This window comes from Thamnophis elegans, chromosome 2 (assembly GCF_009769535.1).
Source record: "Thamnophis elegans isolate rThaEle1 chromosome 2, rThaEle1.pri, whole genome shotgun sequence".
Taxonomy (NCBI): Eukaryota; Metazoa; Chordata; class Lepidosauria; order Squamata; family Colubridae; genus Thamnophis; species Thamnophis elegans.
The window spans coordinates 19383995-19410064 of record NC_045542.1 but is presented as its reverse complement, the minus strand read 5'-3'; the positions used below and the strand labels follow the sequence as shown (position 1 = coordinate 19410064).

Genomic DNA, 26070 nt, shown 5'->3' with positions numbered 1-26070 from the left:
AGGCGAACCTGGGCAAATGCCCCCCTGGTCACAGCCGACAGATCGAAGGTCAGCTGTGGGTCTAGGAGGACTCCCAAGTTGCGAACCCTGTCTGAGGGGTATAATATTTGGCCCCCCAGCCTGAGTGATGGAACACTAGCCAAATTATTGGGAGGGAAACACAACAGCCACTCAGTCTTCTCCGGGTTGAGTACAAGCTTGTTAGCCCTCATCCAGTCCCTAACGGCTTCAAGACCCTGGTTCATCACGTCCACCGCTTCATTGAGTTGGCACGGGGCGGACAAATACAACTGCGTATCGTCCGCATATTGGTGGTATCTTATCCCGTGCCTCCGAATGATCTCGCCCAGCGGTTTCATGTAGATGTTAAATAGTAGGGGGGACAGGACCGACCCCTGCGGCACCCCATATGTTAGGGGCCTAGGGGTCGATCTCTGCCCCCCAATCAACACCGACTGCAACCTGTCCGAGAGGTAGGAGGAGAACCACTGCGAAAACATGCCTCCCACCCCCACCTCCCGCAGTCGTCGCAGAAGGATACCATGGTCGATGGTATCGAAAGCCGCCGAGAGGTCAAGGAGAACCAAGATGGAGGCATGGCCTCCATCCCTGGCTCTCCAGAGATCATCGGTCAATGCGACCAAAGCGGTTTCTGTGCTGTAACCAGGCCTGAAGCCGGACTGGAATGGGTCAAGGTAACTTGCTTCCTCCAAGGACCGCTGAAGCTGGGAGGCCACCACCTTCTCAACAACCTTCCCAACAAAGGGGAGGTTGGAGACTGGACGATAATTGTTGAGAACGGCTGGATCCAAAGATGGTTTCTTCAGGAGGGGTCTCACCACCGCCGCTTTAAGTGCGGAGGGGAAGAACCCCTCCCGAAGGGAGGCGGTGACAACCGCCTGGATCCAGCCCCGTGTCACCTCTCCGCTGTTGGCAACCAGCCAGGAGAGACACGGGTCCAGTACACAGGTGGAGGCACTCACAGCCCTCATGGCCTTGTCCACGTCCCCGGGGGCAACATCCTGAAACTCAACCCAGCGATGGTCTGTCGAATTATCCTCTTGTGCCTCGGCTGGATCTGCAGGGGTGGAGTCCAAATCCGACCGAAACCGAGCAAAAATGACACCTCCTGAAGCCCTCTGAAGCTGGAACTTGACGAACTTCTCAACAATCTTTATTACTAGCAATATATTTGTGGGCCAGAGGAAAATATTCCAGGATTATTCACCAAATGATCTTGAAGAGGGAACATATCACCATCTCCTTTAAGGCAGGTGGAACCTTCTGTCTCAAGAGGAAATCATCATCACCAGTTCTGGAACAAAGTTGAGTTTGGGCAGAAATGTTGCTGCACAGACAGTACTGCACAGCAGTAAAAAAAAACAAGCCAACTGTTCTTTAGAGCCTAACACCTCCTGTGGTACAATACCTTTCAAGCTGTTAGGGCTTCTCAGATTAAAACTGCTGTCCACAACTCACCCCAGGGTGGAGCTGGTGCCAGAGCTGAAACACAAGTGGGCATCTTTCAGATAGAGGAACACATTCTTTGGGCTTCTAAAGTCCCTGTTACAGATATCAGGCTTTATGCCTCATCCACAATGGTTGGCATTTAAGTCCTCTTAAAACTTAAAACCAAGTCAGGTGGCGTAAAGAACTTGGGTGGCACTGAGGGAAATACCTTGGAAGTTCTTGGATGCTTCTGGTGACCATATAATGGACCTCAACAGAATGGAATAGATTGTCTGCTAAACTTAAGAGAAGACCATTCCTTTGCCTCAATCATTGGTGTTACAATTAGTAGTTAATTTTTGTTTATTAAGTTGCAAAAGAATCAGTTCCTTTCCCATCAAGATCTTTTACAAAAATAACCTTCACTGAAGTTCCGTAAGGCAGCATTTATTGTATCAGCCAAAAAAATAAATTAGAGTGATCACGGATTCCTACAGCAGATGCCTATATGGATATGGTGCTTTGTTTTACAAGAAAACCACCTTATTTATTTTAATAGAGAAAGGACTTGACGCTCTGCTCAGGGCACTTCTGTAGCCAATACTTTCCACTCAGAGTCACATAAGTAAACACCAAACTCTAGTTGGGTTCATCTGGATTTATTGATAGAAAAATGAATTGCAATTTGTCCTGGATGTGTCAAGGAAGGCAACACTATTTCTTCAGCCTGACTGCTTCTTTTGAGCCTCAATTCCTCACCTCCAGTCACCCATGCAGCAGCCCAGACTGTTCAATGGCATTGGAAATAAATCACAAATTTCAGCTAGCTTCCCTTCTTGAGACTTCACAGAAGGAACAGCCAGTCCCGTACCTCCATGAATCTTTGTTACAAAGCAAGCATTTTTAATGCAGTTCACATACTCCTATGTCTAAGGCTCTTTAGCATGTGAAACAATGTGGCTAGGAAGATCAGCCTACAGTAGCTTTTCTCCCAACTCTCCACCACATTTCTTTGCTGATTTCAGTACACACAGGATGTGTCCTAGCTTACTGCTCCAGAAATGAAGATAGTCAAGGGCAGCCTGTACGCTGGAGCAGGCTTGCTCACAATTCAAACATTCAGACCTAAAGAAAAATAAACTGTTTGGGAGGAGATCAACACTGCACAAGGAAAGAGTGTCCTCTCCTCTGGCGTTTCAAGGCACACAGGTGAGACAAAGAAACATGAGATCCTTCCAATTGATGAGGGTTTTAGAAACAAAAGGGCACCAGTTTTAAGCTCCCCGACTTGATTCACACCTGAGATGAATCGGTGGGATTTTTTTTTTTGTACGGGGCTCCTCTCTTTCATTCTCTTTTGTGCGCATCTTTAATCATTTTGAAGCCAAGATTTGGGCATCGAGGCTGAGGCCAATAGTTTGAAAAAGGAGGAAAAGCTTGGAACCTGCAGAAATGCCACTGTCTCCATCTGAGGCAGCCCTACAGAAGCCATTAAGGTGCGGGAGGAAATGTCGCAGTGGATGCCCTAGAGAAACTCACTTGACAGCAAGAGCTTTAAAGGAGACAATTCACAGCTCTGTCTGAATGGTGCTTGCCTTGGGCTTGCCAATGTCTTATGCGCATTCAACAGAGATTCTAGCAACAAAACAAATTGGTCCTCCTGATGCACATGAGGGAAATGGTGCCTGCCAAATCCTACCAAGGAGCCTCCATGAATGCCAGAGTTCTGAAGATTGGCAAAAGATCAAAAGTCTAAGTCATCCGATTCGGTCCCACCAGTGCTAGGGAGCTCCTCCTGGTTACGCCCCCACACAAAACGGTAGTTGTCTTCCAGTTGGCGTTGCCGCCGTTGCTCTTTATGTGCTTCCTCTGTGCCCTGGATCTAAGAAACAAATACCAAAGCAATCAAACAGACAGACAGACCCACCACGTATAAGGCAAAAGGGATTAATTTTTGGCTGAAGCTCTTTGCTGCACTAAGAGGGGAAAAAACCTAAAGGCCTAGTGCTCATTCCCATTCTTCCTCAAAAGGCTGAAAAATACTGCCAGTATTTCCCTGGGATTAATTTATAGCAACACACTGAAATGCACGGGAGCACTATAATTCCACTCTGAAACCTGATTTGGTTTTTCACCTTTGCCATCTCTTGAAGAGAGCTTCCCAAAATTCACCAACTGGTCCCTTCTGCCAACAAGGAAGAAGTGGAGTGCAACATTACACAAAGGGAATTTTTCTCACACAATGGGACTTTTCTTCCTTGCTGCCCCACCCTTGTTCCTCAAATGTGAGAAACTCCCCAGCAGAGTTCTCCCCCACTGCCACAATGCACACAAAATGCTGCTCTCCCAATGAAATCCCTGAAGCCAGCCTCCTAGCTTTTTATACTCTAAGCAATTTCGTAGTTAGGCTGAGATGATAGGAAGGAAACATTTCCCCCCATTATATTAGTGTGGATGTTAAGTCCTTACCAAAATATTGAAGAAAATGTCTTTGAGGTTCTTGGTGTCTTCTTCTGAAAGCCAGTGGGTATCATCATCATCTCCAAAACCACCAGTTGTCACAATCTTGATTTCAATTTTTCCTGCCAATCATAGAGAATCAAGCATTAATGGCAGTCCCAAGAGCCTTCCGATAACCTTCTCTAATTTACTGCCATTCAAACATATTGAAACTGCAATTCTTAGAATTTCCTTCTTGCTATTGGGCAAAACAGGGCAGATTCTCTAAATAAGAGAAGCAATGGAATGGCAAAAGATAAAACCACTAGAAAGAATAACCTGGCTCTGGGCCTCAGCCCAAACCCAGTGTCATCTTAAATTTGTGACTGTGATTGACCCTGCTTCTCTCACTATAAGAGGAGAAGAGGATATGTCACCTGATACTACTGCTAACAAGTTGAATGGAGACAAACAAATACTGAGCACATTGAAATCTTGTTTGCTAGAACCAAGAAATGAGTTGGCACATCCTGGATGCCTATCCTTTCTCTGACTTTACAACACCTATGGGGGAAAAAATCAGTTGAGGCAAAATGAGATTGGTTTAACACCCCTCTCAATTTTGTCAGCAAGGTCTTTAAGAGTCATATAATAAAGAGTTTATATGGAGGGGAGGGGGGTGTTGGTAGGATCACAGGATGGTTAATCCAATATCCTTAAGCCTGATCTTCAAGGAACAAAATCCTGCCATTTGCTCAATCTTTATTCTTTGTTTGGTCACCAAAGTAACCAACACAAAAAGCTACAGTCTCAGGTCATAAACTAGTAGGAAGTGTCAATGCTTAGGATAAAGCACCTAAAAGTAACAAAAAAGCACACATCCTAGATGTTAGAAGGGCAAAATGGATTCTTGGAAAACTATGAAAAAAGTTATTTTTCCACAAAGAAATGAATTGACTTATTAATGAACAGATTCTACACATCAAACTGTTATTGTAACACTAGATACTTATACATGTGACCAATAGTTGTTCATGGGACAAAAGCAATATTACTCATGATCCAGAAAACTACTTATTGGCAACCTGAGGCTCTTGAGTGCTGCCTTTGTGGCTCCTGGAAATCAGGAAGGATGGAGGGAGGAATGATTTCTCTGCAGAAATACCCTGCAAACTTCTGACCCTGCATTACCCATATACATGGCATAACCTCTTCCTCATTTTACATTCTTGCCCTTCTATTGTAGCCCTCCAGCCACCCAGTAAGTGCAGTCTAGATCAGGGCTTTCCAAACTGAGGTGTCTCCTGTCTCTTTGCGGGGTGCAGATAGAGTCCAGAGCAGATGTAAATATTTTAGTTTTAAATTTTGCCAATAAATCCATTTTTCCCACTCTCATTGTCCACAAACAATGCATTTATTTTATTGTTTGGAGTTTTATGGGAGGTGTGTACATTAAAATTATAGTATAGATTAATGTTATGTTTTGGCTTTAGATAATTATTCTCAGTCTACATCCATTTAAGGCAAAATAAATGGGCAAATTTATTTAAAAACAAAAACAAAAATGTCAGATGACAAATTATTGGAGCCCTGGGAATGATGGTTTATCTTTTCCTTTCCAGTTTATCTGTACCTCAAAGAGCTAATCAAACAAGACTCTCCATCATTAATGATACAGCTTTAGAAAACGCTCCCTGGTCACTAACCATATTTTAAAAAGAGTAATGTAAGGTACACACAGCTCTTACACTAGGGCGATTTCTTACACTACTCATTTCATTATTTCCTTCCTGGTAATTAACAGGACTCAATGTATCTTGCGTGTTCTTTGTTTCTTTTTAAAGAAGCACTGAACATAAATGATGAATTGCATATCTTGGTTGTTCACAGGTACTGAATGGGTACAGATATCACCATCTGTGTCCTTTTAATATTTTTAATGAGATCCTTTCACTGACAATTCTGTTCTACAGTCAGCTTCCAACCAGAGGCCTTTTCTAGCACTGGTACCTAAAATCATGGAATCTGAAATGCAAGGATGGAACTTGGGTTTGTTTGTACATGGGAAGAAAGATCATGCAAGGAGCTAAAGATGCTTGTTCTACCAATCAGTTAAAGGCTCCCCCAATTAACCTCACTACAGAAAAAACATGGGCAACGTGAAAAAACATCCTAGAAAATAAACCAACCAATGAATCAAGATAATGGAGTAACCAGCTTAGCATCCAGATGTCCATGACAGTGTGCAGCCTGCAATTCTGGACTGCTGGCAGCCTCGTGTCCTTGTCTACTCTGCCCTAGAAAGGCCCCTGACAAACCATATGACCCCCCACCACCACCCCCAGCCTAAACATGGACTCCTATTATCACACACACATACACGCACACACCAATCCCAGGTAGCATGACTGCATTACCTTCTGCCTTCAGGCCTTCCTTCTCCAAGAGGTCCTTAACCACACTCTCTATGTGGCGCAGCTGTGGGTTGTCCCTGCTCATCTCTTGGACTCGCAGCTCCTTCTGCTGAGCGCTACCTGGTTTTACTTTAGTGACCCTGACATTCACGCGCCCGTCTGGGTCGCCATCTGAGATAAAAAAAAAGGGGGGGGACAGAGGCGTGTCAGCCTGCCAGCATTTCTGAGAGAGAAGGAAAGTGCAAACTGCAAGGTGCCTACTAGCAAGGCTGGGCACAATCTGCCCATAAAAATGAATTATATTCTAACTACCCAGTAGACTCTGGGCAGTTTACAAAATACAAATGCAATGAGTGGATGGAAGCTCCCAAATGCCAATTTAGTTACACTTTAATAAAGTATTGTTGTTATTGTTGTTGTTGTTGTTTACATAATGTGTCTGAGCAGAAGGCTGAGGCCTTCAAAAGCATTTCAACACTTTTGCAAAAGCAGAAGGTTTCTGGACAGCAGAGGAAAAGGAAGGCAAGAAGTCCCAGGAGGTTGACCAGCTGACCAAGACTCTACCACTTCTGGCGATTAAAACTGAATGCAATTCCCTAGTGATACACTGTTCAGAGCTCATAAAACCTCTTAGTTCTAGTGCCTGCCCAAGAATACAAATATCTGCCCCTGCCTCTAAACACTAGAAAAAACCGCAGACCTCTACCGGATAGGGCTACATTCAGATGATAGTTCGGACGTCATACAGACCTTAATAACAGTGATGATAAAGCCAGGAATTCTGAACAAATGCTAATTCAATAGCATTATGTAAAACCCAGCTTAAGAATCAAAAATGCATTCTTGCCCTCAAGGTCTGTAGATGTCTACATTATAGAATATCAAAAAAAGAGAGAAAGCAAATAGAAACATTGACCTGGGTGACCCTAAATTTTATTGAGCTATCTTGTCTCTGATTAGAAGGAACAAAATGCTGGAGGAAAAAAAAAAAAGCCCAAATAGCAGGATTTATGCATAGCCAAGCCAAAATCAAGTTGAAGAGCAGTCTTTAAAAAAAAAAAAAAGACAAATGTTGGGAACATTTACCACAAACAAAGGTCAAAATAATTTTAAAGCCAAGAATTATTCCTCTTGGAATGGAGAAGAAGCAAGCCATTAACGGTGTTTTAAAGAAAGCAATTTCTGAGGGAATTGATACAATACTTCATTGGGAACTGCATGCTTTCATTCACATGAATCCTGGTTCCCACAAATATCATGACCTCCCTTACTCAAATCTAGACTAATGTTTAAGAAATAATAAACCCATCTTAATGCAAAGAAAATGGGCAACATCAAAGATATAGATACAGAATGACCTTCTCCTGTGCTAGGTGGAACAACTAGGTCTTAATTGCTCTCCTGAAATTCAGGAAGGAAGGAGCAGATCTTCCATGGGAAAGGTCTATGGGGGTGGCAAGGGAAAAATGCCCGCTTTCAAGGCCCCCTCAGATGACAATCTCCTACAGAGAGGACATGAAGAGAATGGACCCATATTCAATATGAATGGGCAGGCAGATGAATTTGCAGGAAAATATTCCCTCAGAGAATTGGGTCTGGAGCCACGTAGGGACTTAAAAGACAATAAGTGCCCCACTGAATCATCTCCAGAAACCAAGTGGCAACCAATACAACTCCTGAAACACTGGGAATATCGGGATACACTCCCAATATTGCCACTGCATTTTGTATCTGGTGTGATTTCTGAACGCTTCTGAAGGCAATCCCATTTAAAATGCATTACAATAATCCACACAGGAGATGACTAAGGAATGGACTGATTTGAGCAAGTCCTTCAAATGGTCACAAATGGTACTAACGTTGTAACTGAACAAGCCCCCCTAGCTGCAGCTAAGAATCATCTTTGAATGAGGCCATACTATTTATATATATAAACATTTATAATATAAATATACTATATATACGGCATATATAACGAATACTCAAAGGACAAGATTTGACTCTGACAAGAAATTATAGACCAATATTGCTAAATAATGATTATAAACTGTTCACAATGACCTTAGCTCATATATTGAAAATAATTTTACCAGAACTTATTCATGAAGATCATGTTTCAGAACAAAAAATTAAAGGACAATTTTAGAATGGTCTTGGATATTTTGAAATACTTTGAATCGCACAATAAAAAATAAGTTGCATTAATTTTTTGGAATGCAGAGAAAGTTTTTGGAAATTTAAATTGGACCTTTTCATTTAAAAATTTGGAAGATATGGACTTCAGGGAGAGTATTATAAAATGGATAAAGCTGATTTAACAGAAAGCACCCAATAATAGTTAATGGAAATGTATCTAAACCATGTGAAATAGAAAAAGCAACAAGACAGTGTTTTCCTTCTCCATTGTCTCCATATTTCAGCTTTGAACAGAGACATAAGAGTAGAGGATTAAGGTTTTAAAGATTAAAAAAAGAAACTTCTAAATTAAGAACCTTTGCAGATCACCTGGTAGTTTCTGAGAGAACCTATTTAAATGGAATTGAAACTTTAATGAGAAAATTAAAAGAATTTGGTGCACAGATTTTTTTTGTTCAATAAACATAAAAGATGTTGACTAAACCTACAAAAACACAAGATCAATAGAATTGAAGAATAAAGGGGTTTTAAGATTGAGAAAAGATAAAAGATTTGGGTATTAATATGACAAATATGAGCTTGTATGTTGTTTCAAAATAATTATAATAAAACTGGAATGAAATATGAAAAGACATGTTAAGATGGGAGGAAAACACAATTGTCATTTTGAGGAGAATTTTTGTGATTAAGATGAAGGTCTTGCTTAGAATGTTATTTTTCATTTCACACCATACCAGTTTTGACATTTGATGTACCATTTAAACAATGGAAGAAAGACCTATCAAGATCTGTTTCACAGGAAAAAAATGAGGTCGTTAAATATAAGATGTTACAAGGATAAAAAAGAAAGAAGAAAATTTGGCTTAACTGATTTGAAATTAAATTTTGTACCTTGTTTGGTTAGGATAAAATAATGGATATGCTAAGAAACAGGAGGCCTTTGGAATTAGAAGGGCATCATTTAACATTTAGGTGGCATGGATATTTATGGCATGATAAAGTTAAGGCTAATGTAGATTTTAAAAGCCACTGTTAGACATGCTTTATTGAGAATATGGAGCAGATAGAAACTTACGTTGTGCCCAAAAATATATTTGCTGCTGTCAGCACAAGAAACATTTTATAGAAGAGAAATATTACTAAATATAAAATGTCTTAAATGTGATGTATTAGAATATTGTCAAGGAGAATGTAGAATAAAAACCAAAGAACTGGTGGTAGAAGGTTATTCATGTTAATGTTTTTGTTATATACAATTATTAGAAAGTTGGCTTGGGTTTGAACAATATAAGGCTGAATTTGAAATAGAACTGTATACAAATGATAATTATATAACGGCTAAAATGCATGTTTATTGAATATGAAATAGAAGAAGTGAAAGAATGTATGATACAATGTGCTAAAACACTTTGGTATACACAGGGATCAGTGGGAAAATACCTGGTTGAAAAAATGAAAATTTAACCGTGACCCGTCAAAACCGCGGAGGACAAAATCGCGCTCAACGAAAGCGCGCATTTGACGTCATCACAGCACGACGAAAAAAATTAAAAATTGAAATAAAAATAAAATTAAACCAAGCCGATTCACATAAAGGTAAGGGTTAGGTTTAGGGTTAGGTTAAGGGTTAGGGTTAGGTTTAGAGCGTTAGGGTTACGTTTAGCGTTAGGTTAAGGGTTAGCGTTAGGTTTAGCGTTTGTTTGTTGTTTGTTTGTTTGTTTGTTTTATTTATTTATAGGCCGCCCTTTTCCCTGAGGGGACTCAGGGCGGCTTACAATCAAAAAGGAAGGGGAGTGTAGGACAATACGAAAAAAGAAATGTGCACAAAGTAAATTAGACAATAAAACTCAACATTCACTCAGCATTCGGGAGGGGCGAAATAAGATTATCCCCAGGCCTGACGGGTTAGCCAGTTCTTGAGGGCTGTGCGGAAGGCCTGGACGGTGGTGAGGGTACGAATCTCCACGGGGAGATTGTTCCATAGTGTCGGAGCTGCAACAGAGAAGGCTCTCCTCCGAGTAGTCGCCAGTCGGCACTGACTGGCGGATGGAATACGGAGGAGGCCAGCTCTATGCGATCTGATGGACGCAGGGAGGTAATTGGCAGAAGGCGGTCTCTCAAATAGCCGATCCACTACCCATGGAGCGCTTTATAGGTGTGAGTAGGACCTTGAAGTGCACCCGGAGACCAAAGGTAGCCAGTGCAGCTCACGGAGGATCGGTGTTATGTGGGCGAACCGTGGTGCGCCCACGATCACTCGCGGCGGCCGCATTCTGGACTAGCTGAAGTCTTCGGATGCTCTTCAAGGGCAGCCCCATGTAGAGCACATTACAGTATTCCAGCCTAGAGATCACAAGGGCTTCGAGTGACTGTTGTGAGGGCCCTCCCGATTCAGGTAGGGCCGCAACTGGCGCACCAGGCGAACCTGGCAAATGCCCCCCTGGTCACAGCTGAGAGATGGTGGTCAAAAGTTAGCTGTGAATCCAGGAGGACTCCCAAGTTGCGGGCCCTTTCTGAGGGGTTTAAATTTTGTCCCCCCAGCCTGAGTGATGGTATGGTGGTCAAATTTTTGGGAGGGAAACACAACAGCCACTCGGTCTTGTCTGGTTGAGTATCAGCTTGTTTGCTCTCATCCAGTCTTAACGGCTTCCAGTCCCTGGTTCATCAGTCCACCGCTTCATTGAGTTGGCACGGGGCGGACAGATACAACTGTGTATCGTCCGCATATTGGTGATATTTTATCCGTGCCTTCGGATGATCTCGCCCAGCGGTTTCATGTAAATGTTAAATATGTAGGGGGTAGGACCGACCCCTGCGGCACCCCATATGTTAGGGGCCTCAGGGACGATCTCTGCCCCCCCCACTAACACCGACTGCGACCTGTCCGAGAGCTAGGAGGAGAACCCTGCAAGACAGTGCCGCCCACCCCTATCTCCGCAGTCGTCGCAGAAGGATACCATGATCGATGGTATCGAAAGCCGCTGAGAGGTCCAGGAGAACTAGGATGGAAGCATGGCCTCCATCCCTAGCTCTCCAGAGATCATCAGTCAATGCGACCAAAGCGGTTTCTGTGCTGTAACCGGGTCTGAAGCCAGACTGGAAGGGTCAGATAGTTAGCTTTCCTCCAAGGTACGCTGAAGCGTTAGGTTTAAGGGTTACCTTTAGGGTTAGATTTAGGGTTAGGTTAAGGGTTAGGTTTAGGGTTAGGTTTGGGGGGGGTTAGGGTAGGTTTTTCGCTTTATTTTTACATTTTCGATCACAGCGCGATGGTTTTCGTCGCACTGTGATGACGTCAAATGCGCGCTTTCGTCGAGCGCGATTTTGTCCTCACGGTTTTGTGGTGGAACCAATTTAACTACGTTATACAGTAATCTTAAACCAAATTTTATAAAGTAATGTATCATTGATACATGTCACTGGAAAAGCTTTCTAGAATGGTATAACATCTCTTCAAACATATGCTGGAAATGTAATCAACAGAAGTGATATTTATCATGCTTGATGGATGGGTAAACAAGCCAGAAACTTTGTACTCAATAACATACAAGATTTTAAGTTTGCAATTGAAACCAGAAACTTTTCTTTTGGAATTAGTGGATAAGCAGCTGGAAAAAAATTATGGAGCTTTGTTTTTATATACATGACTATGTCAAGCCTATTATATGCATAAAGATGGAAAGATTGACTTGATCCACATGGAAGAAGGGATAGGGAAATATTGGAATTTGCAGAGATAACTAAATTGACTACTTTAATTAGAGATAGGACATTGTCTAAACTTAATGATTGGAAACCTCTTATTTTTTGCAATAAAGCGTAAAAAATGATGTTGTAATATATGATTTTGAGGATTAGAATAAAAGTAATAGATTGCAGGGAGAATGTATAAACAATGCTGCAAGCAGAGTTAAGAGTTTGTTTTATATTTATATTTATAACTGCTATAAAAAAATCAGAAGTCACTTCTTCTAAAATAGTTTTTCTCTTGATTTCTGCATCTTTACTTTCTACTTGGCTTCTTTAACCCCCCCCCCATTCTAAGTAATTAGCTCTTACTAGTTTATATTTTGTATTTAGAAAATTAATAAACCATTTTAAAATGTGAGAGGAATATTATTCCACTGAGAGTCAAAAATGGTATTTCTCTGGAATTCTTGGCCTATAATACAAAGCCTTTGTCTTGAACAGAAGCATCTCTCCATCTAACCTTGATGGCTTCCAAACTAATGAATCTAGAGCAGTGTTGGCGGACCCTTTCGGCACCAAGTGCTGAAATGGGAGCGTGTGGGCACATATATGCCAAAAACCAGAAGGGCAGCCGCCCGCTGCACATGCACCTGCCAGGCGGCTGCTCTTCTGGTTTCCAGTGCGTGCACGCACACTGGACATCTGGTCTTCTGATGTCAGGCACTGATGCATGTGTGAAGACCAGCTGGTCTTCACGTGCGTGGGAGCACTGGAAAATCGGAAGACCAGGTGGCCAATGCGCATGCACGCACCAAGATGATCTTCCAGTTTCCAGCGTGCACATGTACACCAACCAGCTGGTCTTAATGCATGCATGTGTGCCAGAAACCGGAAGACCAGGTGGCCAGTATGCATGTGCATGTCGGAAACCAGAAGAACAGTTGCATGCACACACTGGGCAGCTGCTCTTCCGGTTTCTGGTGTTCCTGCATGTGTGAAGACCAGCTGGCCGCCGTACTGCAACCCGGAGGTGCAACAGGCGATGGCTCGCGTGCCTGGAAAGATGGCTGTGTGTGCCACTTCCAGCACACCTGCCATAGTTTCGCTATCAGTTCTAGAGCTATGCATATGTATAGCCACCTCCAGTAGTTTATCAGCTGCTACTAAGAAGTGAACAGAGCCCAGAATTACTTCACAAAATAGATGTCTCTGAGCAGATTTTTCCCCCTCATCGCCAGCTAGAACTACACCTCAGGAATAAGTATTGTAAAGCAATGCCATCCAGCTGCAATCCAGCAGAGGTGATCTGGTAATTTCCATGAAATGAAACTATTAGGGGGGTTTCCCAAACGTGCTTTTTCAAGAGGCAACTGGACTTTTTTCTTTGAAGACGTTTTGCTTCTCATCCAAGAAGCTTCTTCAGTTCTGACTGGATGGTGGAGAATGGAAGGATTTATACTCCTTGCAGACAGTTCCTATTGGACGGCTTGTAGTCAGAGCTGAAGAAGCTTCTTGGATGAGAAGCGAAACGTCTTCAAAAGAAAAACCAGAAAGTCCAGTTGCCTCTTGAAAAAGCACCTTTGGAACAACCATGACCTGGATGACTTAAGAATCGCCATAAACACTTAGCTATGCACTTTGGGACAAACACCCTTCGAATATAGAACTGAAGAAGCTGCTTGGATGAGAAGTGAAATGCCTTCAAAGAAAAACAAGAACGTTCAGTTGCCTCTCGAAAAAAAAGCACCCTTGGGACAATCGTGCCTTGGATGACTGAGAATCTCCACAGACTATGAGGAGGATTGTTAACTACCTTACCTTGATCTTTGACAGCTCAAGGAAGCCATCACTTGGTGCAGTTTATGGCAAAAAAATGCCCCCTGCTGGTTGATTCAAAAACATTATCCACATTATCAACGTTCAAGATAAGATTGATTTTGTTGCTTCTGGATCATACCAGGGGTTGGCTTGGGTGGGTTTTCTTTAGCAGTGTTGCTTTCCTCCACTACCTCCTCCTGCTCTTCCTTTTCCTCCTCCTCTTGCTGCTGCTGCTTCTGAACCTTCTCTTCTTCAGGTGGGGCTTTGCCAGGATCCAACTTGTCAATGAGTTTGTTGAGGGTGGAAGCCAAAGACTTGGAGGCCTGTTTTCGGTCAAACTCACCTTTCAGGTCTTTTGTTCCCAGTTCATCCTCAACCTGTTGGTAAGCAGTAATGGATTACTAGATCAGGGTTCTTCCGAAGAGCTGAATCTAATACAAGTAGTCCTGGATTTATGACTGCAATCGAGCCCCAAACTTACGTTGCTAAGCAAGACAGTTGCCAAGTAAGTTTTGCCCCATTTTATGACCTTTCTTGCCACAGTTGTTAAGTGAATCCCTGTACTCGTTAAATTAACATGGTTGTTAAGTGAACCTGGCTTCCTTGTGGACTTTTGCTGGTCAGAAGGTCGCAAAAGTTGATCACGTGACCCAGGAAGGCTGCAGCCGTCATAAATACGAGTCAATTGCCAAGCATCCGAATTCTGATCAAGTGACTGTGGAGTTGCCGTTAACGGTCATTAAGTGTGACAAATGATCATCACCAGCCACTTTTTTCAATGACTTTGTAACTTCAAATGGTCACTAAACAAACTGTTGTTAAGTTGAGGACTGCCTGTACTTGTTTGTTTGTTCAACAGGTTCTATTACTTTCAGCAATGGAATGGCCAAAACCTGGATTCATGAAGCAATTTAAAGGACATTTGCAGAAACTGATGATACACATGCCCTTTTAAAATATATAATAAGGTAGCAAGAATATGGGAGAAGGAAAAAAATGTGGAATGTGACGACACCTTTAGCTGGCACATATTTAGAGGTAAGGAGGGAAAGTTACAGGAAGTACAATGTATATGAGAAGTACAATGCTTGCTACCCTTCCTACTGTAAGCTCATCAAGACCCTTAATATACTGAAGAGGTAATAGAATATAGAATAACAGAGTTGGAAGAGATCTTGGAGATCTTCTAGTCCAACCCCCTGCTTAGGCAGGAAGCCTGACACCACTTCAGACAAATGGTTATCCAACATCTTCTTAAAAACTTCCATTGTTGGAGCATTCACAACCCCTGTGCTGGAGGCAAGTTGTTCCACTGATTAATTGTTCTAATTGTCAGGACATTTCTCCTTAGTTCTAAGTTGCTTCTCTCCTTGATTAGTTTCCACCCAATAAGTGTAGTGTGTGCAGTTCTCATCGTAATATTTTAAAACCTCTGCAGTCAGGGCTGAAAACTATGCCATCAGCCAATCTCAACTGAGTAGGCAGGCATCTCCCTCTCCCCGCCAAGAATTAGCGGAAAACTAGCAACCCAACAGAAAGGAAGAGAAAGAACGGGGCATACCTCTCCCTCAGACAATGTGTGGGATATGTAGGGCTCTGGGAAGCTTGCAATGTGAGAGGGGCATGTTGCTGGACCAATCTTTTTACCTTTCCTCTGCAATCTTCTCCTCTTTCCTCCCCAGTCTAGGATTTCATTTCCTAGTCTATTTCCTTCCATCTGGTACGGAAGGAAATGGGGATGCAAGGCTTGGGAATAGCCAGTAATGGCCCCATCACTCTTTTGGGAGGGAGAGATCAGAAGGTTGGACTGAAAAATGGAGCTAGTCCAAGGGATCCTGACCTCATCAATGATGTTGTCAAACTCCTTCTCCATTTCGGTTTTCACTTCTTCCTTCAGCTTGGCCATTTCAGACTTAGGTAGCAGAATGTCTTCCAATTCCTTCTCAAATTTCCCTATTAGATCTTCTTCATCTTCTTCATTCTCCCGAGCTCCGTCTTCAAGGTGTCCCGTTTCTGGATCTGCCTTAATTTGGGGTGAGCTTTCTTGCGCCGTGTCTTCAGATTCACCAGCCTTCTCTTTGCCCTAAAGGGACATGGGGGAGTTCAGAAACTGCCAAAGGGGTGATGGTGGGGAAAGAGATAGCACCACCCAGTCCGACTGTGAGCTATAGATAGAAGATGTAGAATGCTTTTTAAAGCTACAAGCAGATGAAGGGTGAAAAAGGGGGCTTGCAGGCATTGGTAGGCACATTCCAGAAAGGACTTGGGTTATATAAATCAGCTGCTCTGGGGATACAAGGTCAATCACAAAATATTTATTTATTTAATATTTGGGGGGGTGGGGCACCCGTCTTACCACAGGGTAAGGCTTTACAAAATATTGTAAATTCCCCCCCTCCCTTTCTATGTGCATTGGTGTGAGTGTGAATCTATGGATAGCCGGTATCAGACGGACTGGAACTTTTAGAAATAAAAATCCAAAACATCAGCAGGGTACCAGGAAGGGGAAGATTGCTCGGTGTAGCTGCAGGGGCCAAAGAGATGCTTACCATAATAGTAAACTTGAGTCAATTTAGGAAGTCCTATTAAAAAGCCTCACCTTCCGGGCATTCGCCTTCATGTCCTGAATAAACTGCACCAAGTCCCCGGGGTTTCGAATAACTTTGAAATGTATCTTTTTCTTAAAATCTAGAAAAACACAAGACAAAATGAATTCGATTTATTTGGAGGTCAGATAATGTTCAGAATATGTACACAGCACCTAGTGATGTTTTGTTCTGTGACCGGCATCAACTTTATGCAAATGTGCATGTATCTATTTTTTAGGCAGGGACCTGGTGGCTCAGTGGCTAAGACACTAAGCTTGTTGATCAGAAAGGTCAGCAGTTCAGCAGTTCAAATCACTAGCGCCGCGTAACGGAGTGAACTCCCATTACTTGTCCCAGCTTCTGCCAACCTAGCAGTTTGAAAGCATGTAAAAATGCAACTAGAAAAATAGGAACCACCTTTGGTGGGAAGGTAACAGTGTTCTGTGCACCTTTGGCATTTAGTCATGCCGGCCACATGACCTCCGAGATGTCTTCGAACAGCGCTGGCTCTTTGGCTTTGAAATGGAGATGAGCACCGCCCCTTAGAGTCGGGAACGACTAGCACATATGTGCAAGAGGAACTTTTACCTTTATTTGTATAATTTATTCTGTGTTTGCAAAGAGATGGAAGCCCCATCTTTTCATTAGGCTTCCTTCACTGCACTGGGTATAGTTTACATCTGCTAAGAAGATGCCTCCACTGGCTTTCTTTATGCAAAGAAATGTGGTGCAATTGTCTCTCTGCATGTTCTAGTTGTGTCATGATTTCCTATTCCTATAATAAAGCATACTATGCTATTGAGACATGAGTTCATAAATTGCCTTCCTCTTGATTTTTATCCCAACCAACGTCAGGCAGTGATTGGAAGCTTTCATTTTATTTTCAATAACTCAGGTTTAATTTCATTTACCTGTAAGATTAAACCAGTATTTTAAACCATGGTTTGCTCAATTAAACTGTTAAGAGGTAGAGCTCACATATCATGGTAGATCAAACAAAATATATAATGGACAAGGGATAGCAGCCAAATGCAGTCAATTCGAAAGTGAAGGAAACACTTCCCTTCTCTTCCTTGAGCTGAGAAAATGGAACATGAGCACAAACATTATAGCTTTACTATACCAAAGCCAAGCCCAGTGTGTGCCGGTTTTACTGCAGCAAGTTGTTTTACTTTTATCAAAGATTAAGAGAACATTTTTACAGATGGCATATTGATCTGCTAATAATTTTCAAGATAGACAAATTGTGTAACAATAAACGCTGGAAATTGAAGGACAAAAAAAGAGAATATTTCATCATATGCAGTGGTTACGTAAAAAGAACCTAAAATATTGGGAAGAAATAATAAAAATGTTCACCAAGTCCTAAAGATAAATTTTTAATTGAAACCACCAGTGTGTTTATTGAGCATAATCCCAGAAAACATAAATGAACAGTCACAATTCATTAAGATATATGCTGACAGCTGCAAGAACAAATTCGGCAATGCATTTACCATCGATATTAGATTGGAAGATCAAAATAAGAGACTACGCAGCTCTGGCAAAAGGGACAGTACATACCTTATCTATCATGTTGGACTAACTCAATGTAAACAAGAATAGTTTCCTTCTATACCAACACATTTACACAGCAGGATAAATTTAGACATTTGGAATTATGAGCCCAGAAAAACAAAAATAACAAATGAAAAGACTCAAATAGATATGAGAATAATCTTCAATGTTCAATTAAAAGTATAAACGTTGAAGTTCTGGTCAGCAGTTGCGGAAACAAATGGAAAGGAAGCAGAGATTGAAAGTTTCCCCATCATGTTTTTAAGTACGCTTAATAGTTATGCACCGAAGACAAGTTCCTTGTATGTCTAATCACACTTGGCCAATAAAGAATTCTAATTCTAAACCCAGTTGCTTCTCTTTGAGTTGTTTCATTATCTATCTAAATATAGATTACTTTTTCCTTTATATCTTACTATTTTAACAATTAAAATACCCGGGGATAAAAAAAAAAATAAGATTAAGAGTCAATGTTGCTGCTGAATGGGCAGTTAGCACCCACAGAGGTCATTAGAGACATAAATGCCCTATATGAGTACTGTGCTGTCAGTGCTGAAAGCTAATTGGAAAGCCTGAGGGTTGAGTCCCTGCTGAGAAACATTGAAGTCCAAAATGTTCTCTTGGCTGATCTCACTCGCATAGCATCCGTTCACTCAACACTCTAGATCCATCCATAAAGCACTTTACATTTACCTGCTAGGCGACTGTCTGCTGTCCTCATCCCTAGTTCTTCCTCCTACAAAAAGGAGAAAAGACAAATGGTTTCATTTTAAGCGCTGCACATTAAAAACACTGTGTTCTGATGCAGCTGCCCAAACACGACAAACTCTCTGTGGTTAAATCAATGGTTCCATTATTAGGAGTGCCGGCAGCCCCAGCAAAAAGTTTCTCCCTCACAGCAAGCTAACGAGTCCATCCAGCAGGGAGATAAATAGTTGTCTACCACATCTATTCCTCTCTGTCCGCCTGCCTTTTATCGCCAGAGCTAGGGTGGGGCTTTGCTAGCAGCAGTGGCTCTTCCGTCCCAAGGATTGGCCCATAGAGTTCCACTGCTCTCCTCTCCTCTGCCTTCTGCACAGTTGCATGTCAGGCACTGGGCCTAGCTGTTCCTCCTCTTCCTCATCAGCCACTTCCAGACCTGGGGGCTGTTGATTCTCTATCTAAGGGCTGACGGACGGCCCAGGCTCCACCTCTCTCTCTCTCTCTCTCGTCCAGCTCCATTCCCTCTTCCCCCTTGGAGCTCGCAGATTGCCTTGATGCTGACGCTGACTCCCACGCCGCCTCCTCTGATTCAGCTGCTGGAGGGGCCGGTGGCCAACAGGTCACAACACACTGACCTGAGAAATGAATGGGGAGGGAGGGATTTCCATCTTTGAGTTTTGCCATTCATTCTGGCTGGTGGATTTCTGATCTGGGTAATTCTTCCATTCCAGCTGATGTACTCAATTCAACATACTGCTTTTTCCCCATACATGTTGAGGCTGTTCTGTGTGTGTACCATTTTGGTTAATTCCTAATTGCACTATTATTAGTCCAGGAACCTCTAAAGGTCTGTAGAGATTCTTAGTCATCCAGGTCATGATTGTCCCAAAGGTGCTTTTTCAAGAGGCAACTAGACTTTCTTGTTTTTTCTTTTGAAGACGTTTTGCTTCTCATCCAAGAAGCTTCTTCACCTCTGTCAGGATAGTGGGGAATGGAAGGATTTATATTCCTTGCAGACAGCTGGTAATCTGCATCCTTTTACAGCAAGGTTGTCAAACTCACAGCCCACAGGCCGGATGCATCATGCACCAGCCACAGCCAAACCTAGTTCAATGAGGGGTGGGTGGGTCACGACACGTCACGTGACCCTGCCATGACACCACAAGTTTGACAACCCTGTTTTAGAGGGCCATTGAATTACTTGGAGGTTTATTTGTGTCCCTAGGGCCACCTGAGTAGTGCTCCAATTTTCTTCAATGACCCTCTAAAACCAGGGTTCCCAACTGGGGTGCTAGCAACCCCTGGGAGTGCAAGACGATATTCCAGGGGGTGCAAAACCTTGGGTTTAGAAGTTTCAAAATGACAGTGTATATGCATAATTATATGCATATAATTATTTACTTTTGTAAGGGGTGCGATAATATATCAGAAGCATTCTAGGGGTGCAGAGTATAGAAAAGTCTGGGACCCCTGCTCTAAAAGGATGCCGATTACCAGCTGTCTGTAAGGAATATAAATCCTTCCATTCCCCACTATCCTGACAGAGGTGAAGAAGCTTCTTGGATGAGAAGCGAACGTCTTCAAGAAAAACCAGAAAGTCCAATTGCCCCCTGAAAAAGCACCTTTGGGACAACCATGACCTGGATGACTAAGAATCTCTGCAGGCTGTTGGAATATACGGTATACAGTGCTAGTGTTGGAAAGACCAACAACATCAATGAAAATTCTAAAAAAACACCCTCTCTCCAGTTGCCCCTTGAAAAAGCACCTTTGGGACATCAGGAACCTCTACTTTTTTTGGACTTTTCTTTAGCTATGGTTGCTCTTAATAGGATTGTCCTACAAAATGATATTTAACCACAGACACCCATCTAATCTTCAAAGGCTGCATCTTTTGCCTTCTCCTTTTGAAAATAAAAATCGCCAAGTAACAACAACAAAATGTTTTTACACCACCTACATTATGGCATTCCCTCCTCTATTGAAATGTGACAAGCTTGAAATGTTTAATTGCACTTTATAGGACTTTTAGTCAGGAAGCCTTCTTATAATTAAATTTGTGCCCACCTATTTCGCTAGAGACATTTGCCTGATGTGTGCTTTGTTATTTTTTCAGCATGAACGGTCTTTCGGTTCTCCTTTCAATTTCCTGCACTTCTACTGCTGGTGGCATTTTAAATAATTTTAGTTGTGATATTTTTAGTCTCTGCTGCTTTCAGTAGCTTTAACAGAATAACAGAGTTGGAAGGAACCTTGGAAGTCTTTTAGTCCAACCTTCTGCTCAAGCAACCATTTCAGACAAATCCATCTTCTTAAAAACCTCCAGCACCAACAACGTCTGGAGGCAAATTGTTCCACTGATTAATTGTTCTAACTATCAGGAAATGTTGTTTAATGTTGTTTAAATGTAACATTTTAGGAAGTTTTTACCCTGATTTTAGCAACCTTCTGCTCTATTTATGTGTAAGTGTAACTATAAGGTATAAGTACATTCAAACCAATGGTGGGATTCACTTACCTTCGCTACCAGTTCGCAAATGTGAGCGCACTCACTAAGCTCTCACGCACCACCTTCTGCACATACACAGAAAGTCGCGCATTATGTTGGGGTGGGTGGGTGGGCGGAGCCTCCAGCCGCTGCTGATTCACCCAAAACCGGAAAGAATCAACAGAATACCACCACTGATTCAAACATTAGAAAATATACAGTATCTTAAAAAAGCAGGATATCTAGGCATGCCAAATTAAATTAAAACAGATCATCAAGCAGAAAACTAAACCAGAGACCATGAGAGAGATGTACAAAATAAAAGGCGGATTGTCTTACCCCAGCAAAAGGAAAATCTCACAGTCCAAAAGAGAGCATGCCCACTTTTGAGATAGGAGTCCATGTTTAACATCACCGTCTTAGAAATAACTGAAATTGCAATATGGTGATAGGAAGTTACCTTTGTTTGGTCTGGAGTTTGAGCTGCTTTCCCTTCTCTGTGCAGCACCATTCTCTCCCAAAACTCAGATTCATCCCCAGGTTCACTCTCAAGAGGAGGAGAAGGGGCTGGGGCCACTGGTCAAAGAAGCAAAGCAAAGGGCATTAAATGAGAGGGAAACATCCAAGCCAAGCATCTCTATAATGCCCTTCGACCAGGCATTCGTGAACCAAGATGACACCATGTGACCTCATGTCCTCTTGAGAGGTTTTTATTTAGAGGTGTGGTGGTGCAGTGGTTAGAATGCAATATTGTAATTCTGCCAAATGCTAGAAGTTCGATTCTGACTGGCTCAAGATTGACTCAACTTTCCATCTTTCCGTGGTCGGTAAAACGAGGACCCAGATTGTTGGGGGCAATACGCTGATACCGTAAACTGCTTAGAGGGGGCTATAAAAGCAATACAAAGCAGTACATAAGTCTAAGTGCTATTCTACTCACTACATTTACAAAAAAGGAAGCTGCCCAATCATTTTGAAATCGGAAGCGTGGTGTGAGAGCTGGTTCTCACACTGATAAGAAATCCAGTAAAAAGAGTTTTTTAAAAAACAGGACCTAGCCACCTTCATTTGCTTATAGAAAAGTTTCCCATTTGAAAATAGAGTATGGTTGTGTGGTTGCTTTAAACTTATTTATATCTAGTTCAGCCATTTTAGGTTTTTCGCAATATCACACATAAGGCGTGTGGGGTTAAAAAGAAGCCATTAACCCAGCCCATAATACAAAAATGTTAATTTTTCTTAGAAGAAAGGAACTAGTTGTCCTCAGCTTCTGTTGCTAAAACACTGCTCCTCTGTCCATAAATTAATTTACACTATTGTCATTGCACCTCGTACAATTGAAATTAAATGCCATTTTCAGTGTACATTATAAATAAACAATAAAACAAAAAGACACATCCTTCATATTCTATACAATTGGATTGAAAACCCCTGATATTGCATTAGTATTCCACTATGCAGTAGAATTCAATACAGTTACTGCTCTGGGATAGAAGCTGTTTTTCAGTCTATTTGTCCTTGTTTTTCAGCCAATTTTGTTGGTTTTTTTAGATTAAATTAAATTAATTACATTTGAATCACAATATAAAACAGAGTACTGAAAGTATAGTGAAATGCTGCAAGCAATGATGATATTTATATTTAAATTAGTAAACATTGTAGATCTTGCCCTGTCCTGGTCGTTGATGAGTTAGGAAATTTTTATTTAGCCATTTGAATCGAGATGTGGCAGCTTTTTATTTTACAACCAAAAGCACTCTTAAGTTATACCTGGAAGATTCTTATTCTTTTTAAAAAAGCATTAAAGAGTAAGAGCGATACTCTGTGAGCCACTCTGGTTATGGACTTACCTTCTTCCAAAAAAATCAGATCAGTACCTCAGTTTTATTTTAATATCAAGATAAATCCAGTTCTTTTTCTCTGGCAGAGTGCTCGGGTGACCACAGGCGCCGACACAAGTGACATCAAGCTGGCCACGCCCCCTGGTCATGCTCACTTGCCCCCAAGGTCAAACACAACCCTAATGCAGTCGTCAATGAAATCAAGTTTGACACCCCTGGTTTAAGAGGTTGACATTTTTGTCCATTCTCTCTTCTCTTTCTGCCTACATGTACAAATTGTTGCCATTCTTGATGGAATTTGGCACTGAAAACCATCTAGGTTAACTCATTTCCATGATACTTTTCTGATTAAGCATTCCTCAATCTAGTGCCCTTCAGATATTCTCAATAACATCATGCTGACCATGTTTGGGCTAACGGGGGAAATTTGGAGGCCCCAGTTAGGGAAAGGTAAGAGTAGCTTACCATTCTCATTGGAATCCTGAGTAGGAGTGCTGGCATCCTGCTCATTCCACAGCTGTGTGTCTAAAGTCTTCAGCTCTTCCGAAATTTCCTCCACTTTGCGCTTGGTATCAGCTGCAGCAATTTAAGACATTAAATGCTCTATAAAACTCTACCTCCCATGAAGATGTCTAATCACTAAACAGATCATCATCATAACATCACGATTTTCTCCAAAGGAATCACTAGTAGATTCTTTGTTGCAAATATTGCATTGGGTATAGCTTTCTTTTTACAATCTAATCAGAACTAAAGGAAAACTGAGAAGCAGCAGCAGTGGCTGAGGAACCTTTCAAATGGACAATCCCTGATACCACCCCACCTCATGGTCCTCAGACCTATGGACTATTCGCCCTGCTTGCACAAGGTGGCGATACATCTAAGCAGCATGGATATCCCATGCCTTGCAGTTCTATTAATTCTTTCTCTTCAATGTCATGTAGGTGCAGGACCTTCTACAGAAATGCATAGACTTATTCTACTTCATGTTTCCCTCTAAAGGGAAATATAGATACATTCCATCACCACCACTAAGCACACTTCACAAACATGAACCCAACTTAATAGTTACACTAAACCAATCTCCAAATCTGAATCATTCAATGACTCAGAGAAAATTTGTAAGCTGCTCTCTGATCCCTGGCTCTCGCTTCCCTATATCCGTCCTGTCATCCATAGAAAATGGGACAGAAGGACAATCCTTTCTCCCCCCCCCCCCACTTTCAACCTGAGTGTAATGAATTGGAATGGTTTATATTCCAATTTAGATATAGGGATATGGAAGGATGTAGGGTGCAGAATTTTCCAAGTCCTGCATCTATCCTATGTAACTATCAAAAATAAGAAAAAAGATGATCTAAGCCAGAACACCAGAGGTAGTATTCAGCAGGTTCTGACCAGTTCTGGAGAACCGGTAGCAGAAATTTTGAGTAGTTCGGAGAACCGGTAAATACTACCTCTGGCTGGCCCCACCCTCATCTATTCTCTGCCTCCCGAGTTCCAACTGATCTGGAGGGAATGGGGATTTTACAGTATCCTTCCCCTGCCACTCCCACCAAGCCACTCCCAAAGAACCGGGAGTAAAAAAAATTGAATCCCATCATTTCAGCACACGTCTGTAAAAAAAGCTTCTACAGTCACTTTTTGACACTTAATTTGGAAACAATTTCAGGGAAACAATAAATGAGGACTTGAGTTTTCACCCTCACTAAGGGAAGCATGGAAGAGCCTTCTCCCTCTTTGCTGACAGGGTATACTTACATACTTGGGCCTTGACATATTCCACATATTCAGCAGGGCTGAGGGCTGGGTGACAACGGATGGACTGAGGGGTGGCTGTGGATGGAGGCCGCAGAAACGGGTGATGGCAGATGCGGGTGGTATGGATCGTCAGCACATAGGAACAGGATTGGGGCTCATCAATACGGGCAATGTAGTCTCCCGAACCTTCCTCACACAAAAACTGGAATCAAGGTAAGGAAGGAAAAAAAACCAATGATGCTATGTTATGAGGGTTCAACCCAATGGGACACTGTAGACACTTGTCCTCTATTCTATGTGACTCTCATAGGCAGCATTTCTGTAGGTGTTCAAGCATCAATATTTCCCATCCATCTCCTAGAAACACTTTAAACCCGGAATCTATTTTGGACACTTAAAATTTGCATCTTCTTGGAGCTATGGCATGAAAGCTATATCCTGTTCTGACCAACGTTTCCCAAGAGCATGAAGCAAACTCCTTATCCCGACAAAAACCCCTTTTATTAATTTACTGTGAAATCTGCTCATTCACATCCAGCAAAGTCTTTCAAGGGAGGATTTACAGTCACATACCTTATCTGGCTTGGAGAGCTAACAGGCCAATATCTGCAAAACTTGGCAAGGAGTCTCGGAGAGTCACAAACCAATTAAGTGAACTAATTGTCTCCTGCAAACTCCACTCCCCTTTTGTTCCTCTTTTATTTCCTCTGGGAGGGGCCATCCTGTGATCTTACTCCCAAGTCGACTCGTTCTTTAACTGTTCCCTTCGTCTGGCAACTCTGTGCATGCACACACCGGGAACAGGCTCCAGCTGTTTGTCAGCCTCACTGATGTCTGACTCTGAAGTCAGCTGATATCTGGCATATGGCTCTGGCCCCCTCCCTGGCTCTGACACAGAGCCATCATCAGAGCCTTCCCCAGACTCCAGGACTGGCCCATGTTCCTCCCCAACCTCCTCACTGTCCAAATCTTCTGCCAGCTCCACTGGCCACTGGTGGGCCACAACATATCCCGAGTTTGCTTTCATGAATTGCGGACAAGGAAAGCAAAAGGAAGAGTAGCTGAATCGTCTCATTTTGAAAATAGCAAGCAAGGAACTGAAATCCCTCCAAAAGAGTAAAAATGAGATTCTGTGCTTGTTAGAATTTCAGCCTAAATCAACCACTAGTTTAGTGGCCTATTACGTACTT

At 42.2% G+C, this 26070-nt stretch overlaps 1 protein-coding gene across 1 annotated transcript in view; it reads right to left on the bottom strand.

Annotated features, from left to right (window-relative positions):
* Positions 1 to 2092: 2092 nt before the first annotated feature.
* Positions 2093 to 26070, bottom strand: part of OS9 (OS9 endoplasmic reticulum lectin) — a 38478-nt gene continuing 14500 nt past the window's right edge. The window contains exons 6-15 of the mRNA XM_032210062.1: positions 24881 to 25082; positions 23585 to 23695; positions 21739 to 21854; positions 18782 to 18824; positions 16543 to 16631; positions 15784 to 16026; positions 14083 to 14320; positions 6306 to 6473; positions 3919 to 4031; positions 2093 to 3331 (exon numbers count right to left, since the gene is read on the bottom strand). Coding sequence (XP_032065953.1) covers positions 3194 to 3331; positions 3919 to 4031; positions 6306 to 6473; positions 14083 to 14320; positions 15784 to 16026; positions 16543 to 16631; positions 18782 to 18824; positions 21739 to 21854; positions 23585 to 23695; positions 24881 to 25082 — 1461 coding nt within the window. The 3' untranslated portion in view covers positions 2093 to 3193. The remainder of the gene's footprint in view (positions 3332 to 3918; positions 4032 to 6305; positions 6474 to 14082; positions 14321 to 15783; positions 16027 to 16542; positions 16632 to 18781; positions 18825 to 21738; positions 21855 to 23584; positions 23696 to 24880; positions 25083 to 26070) is intronic.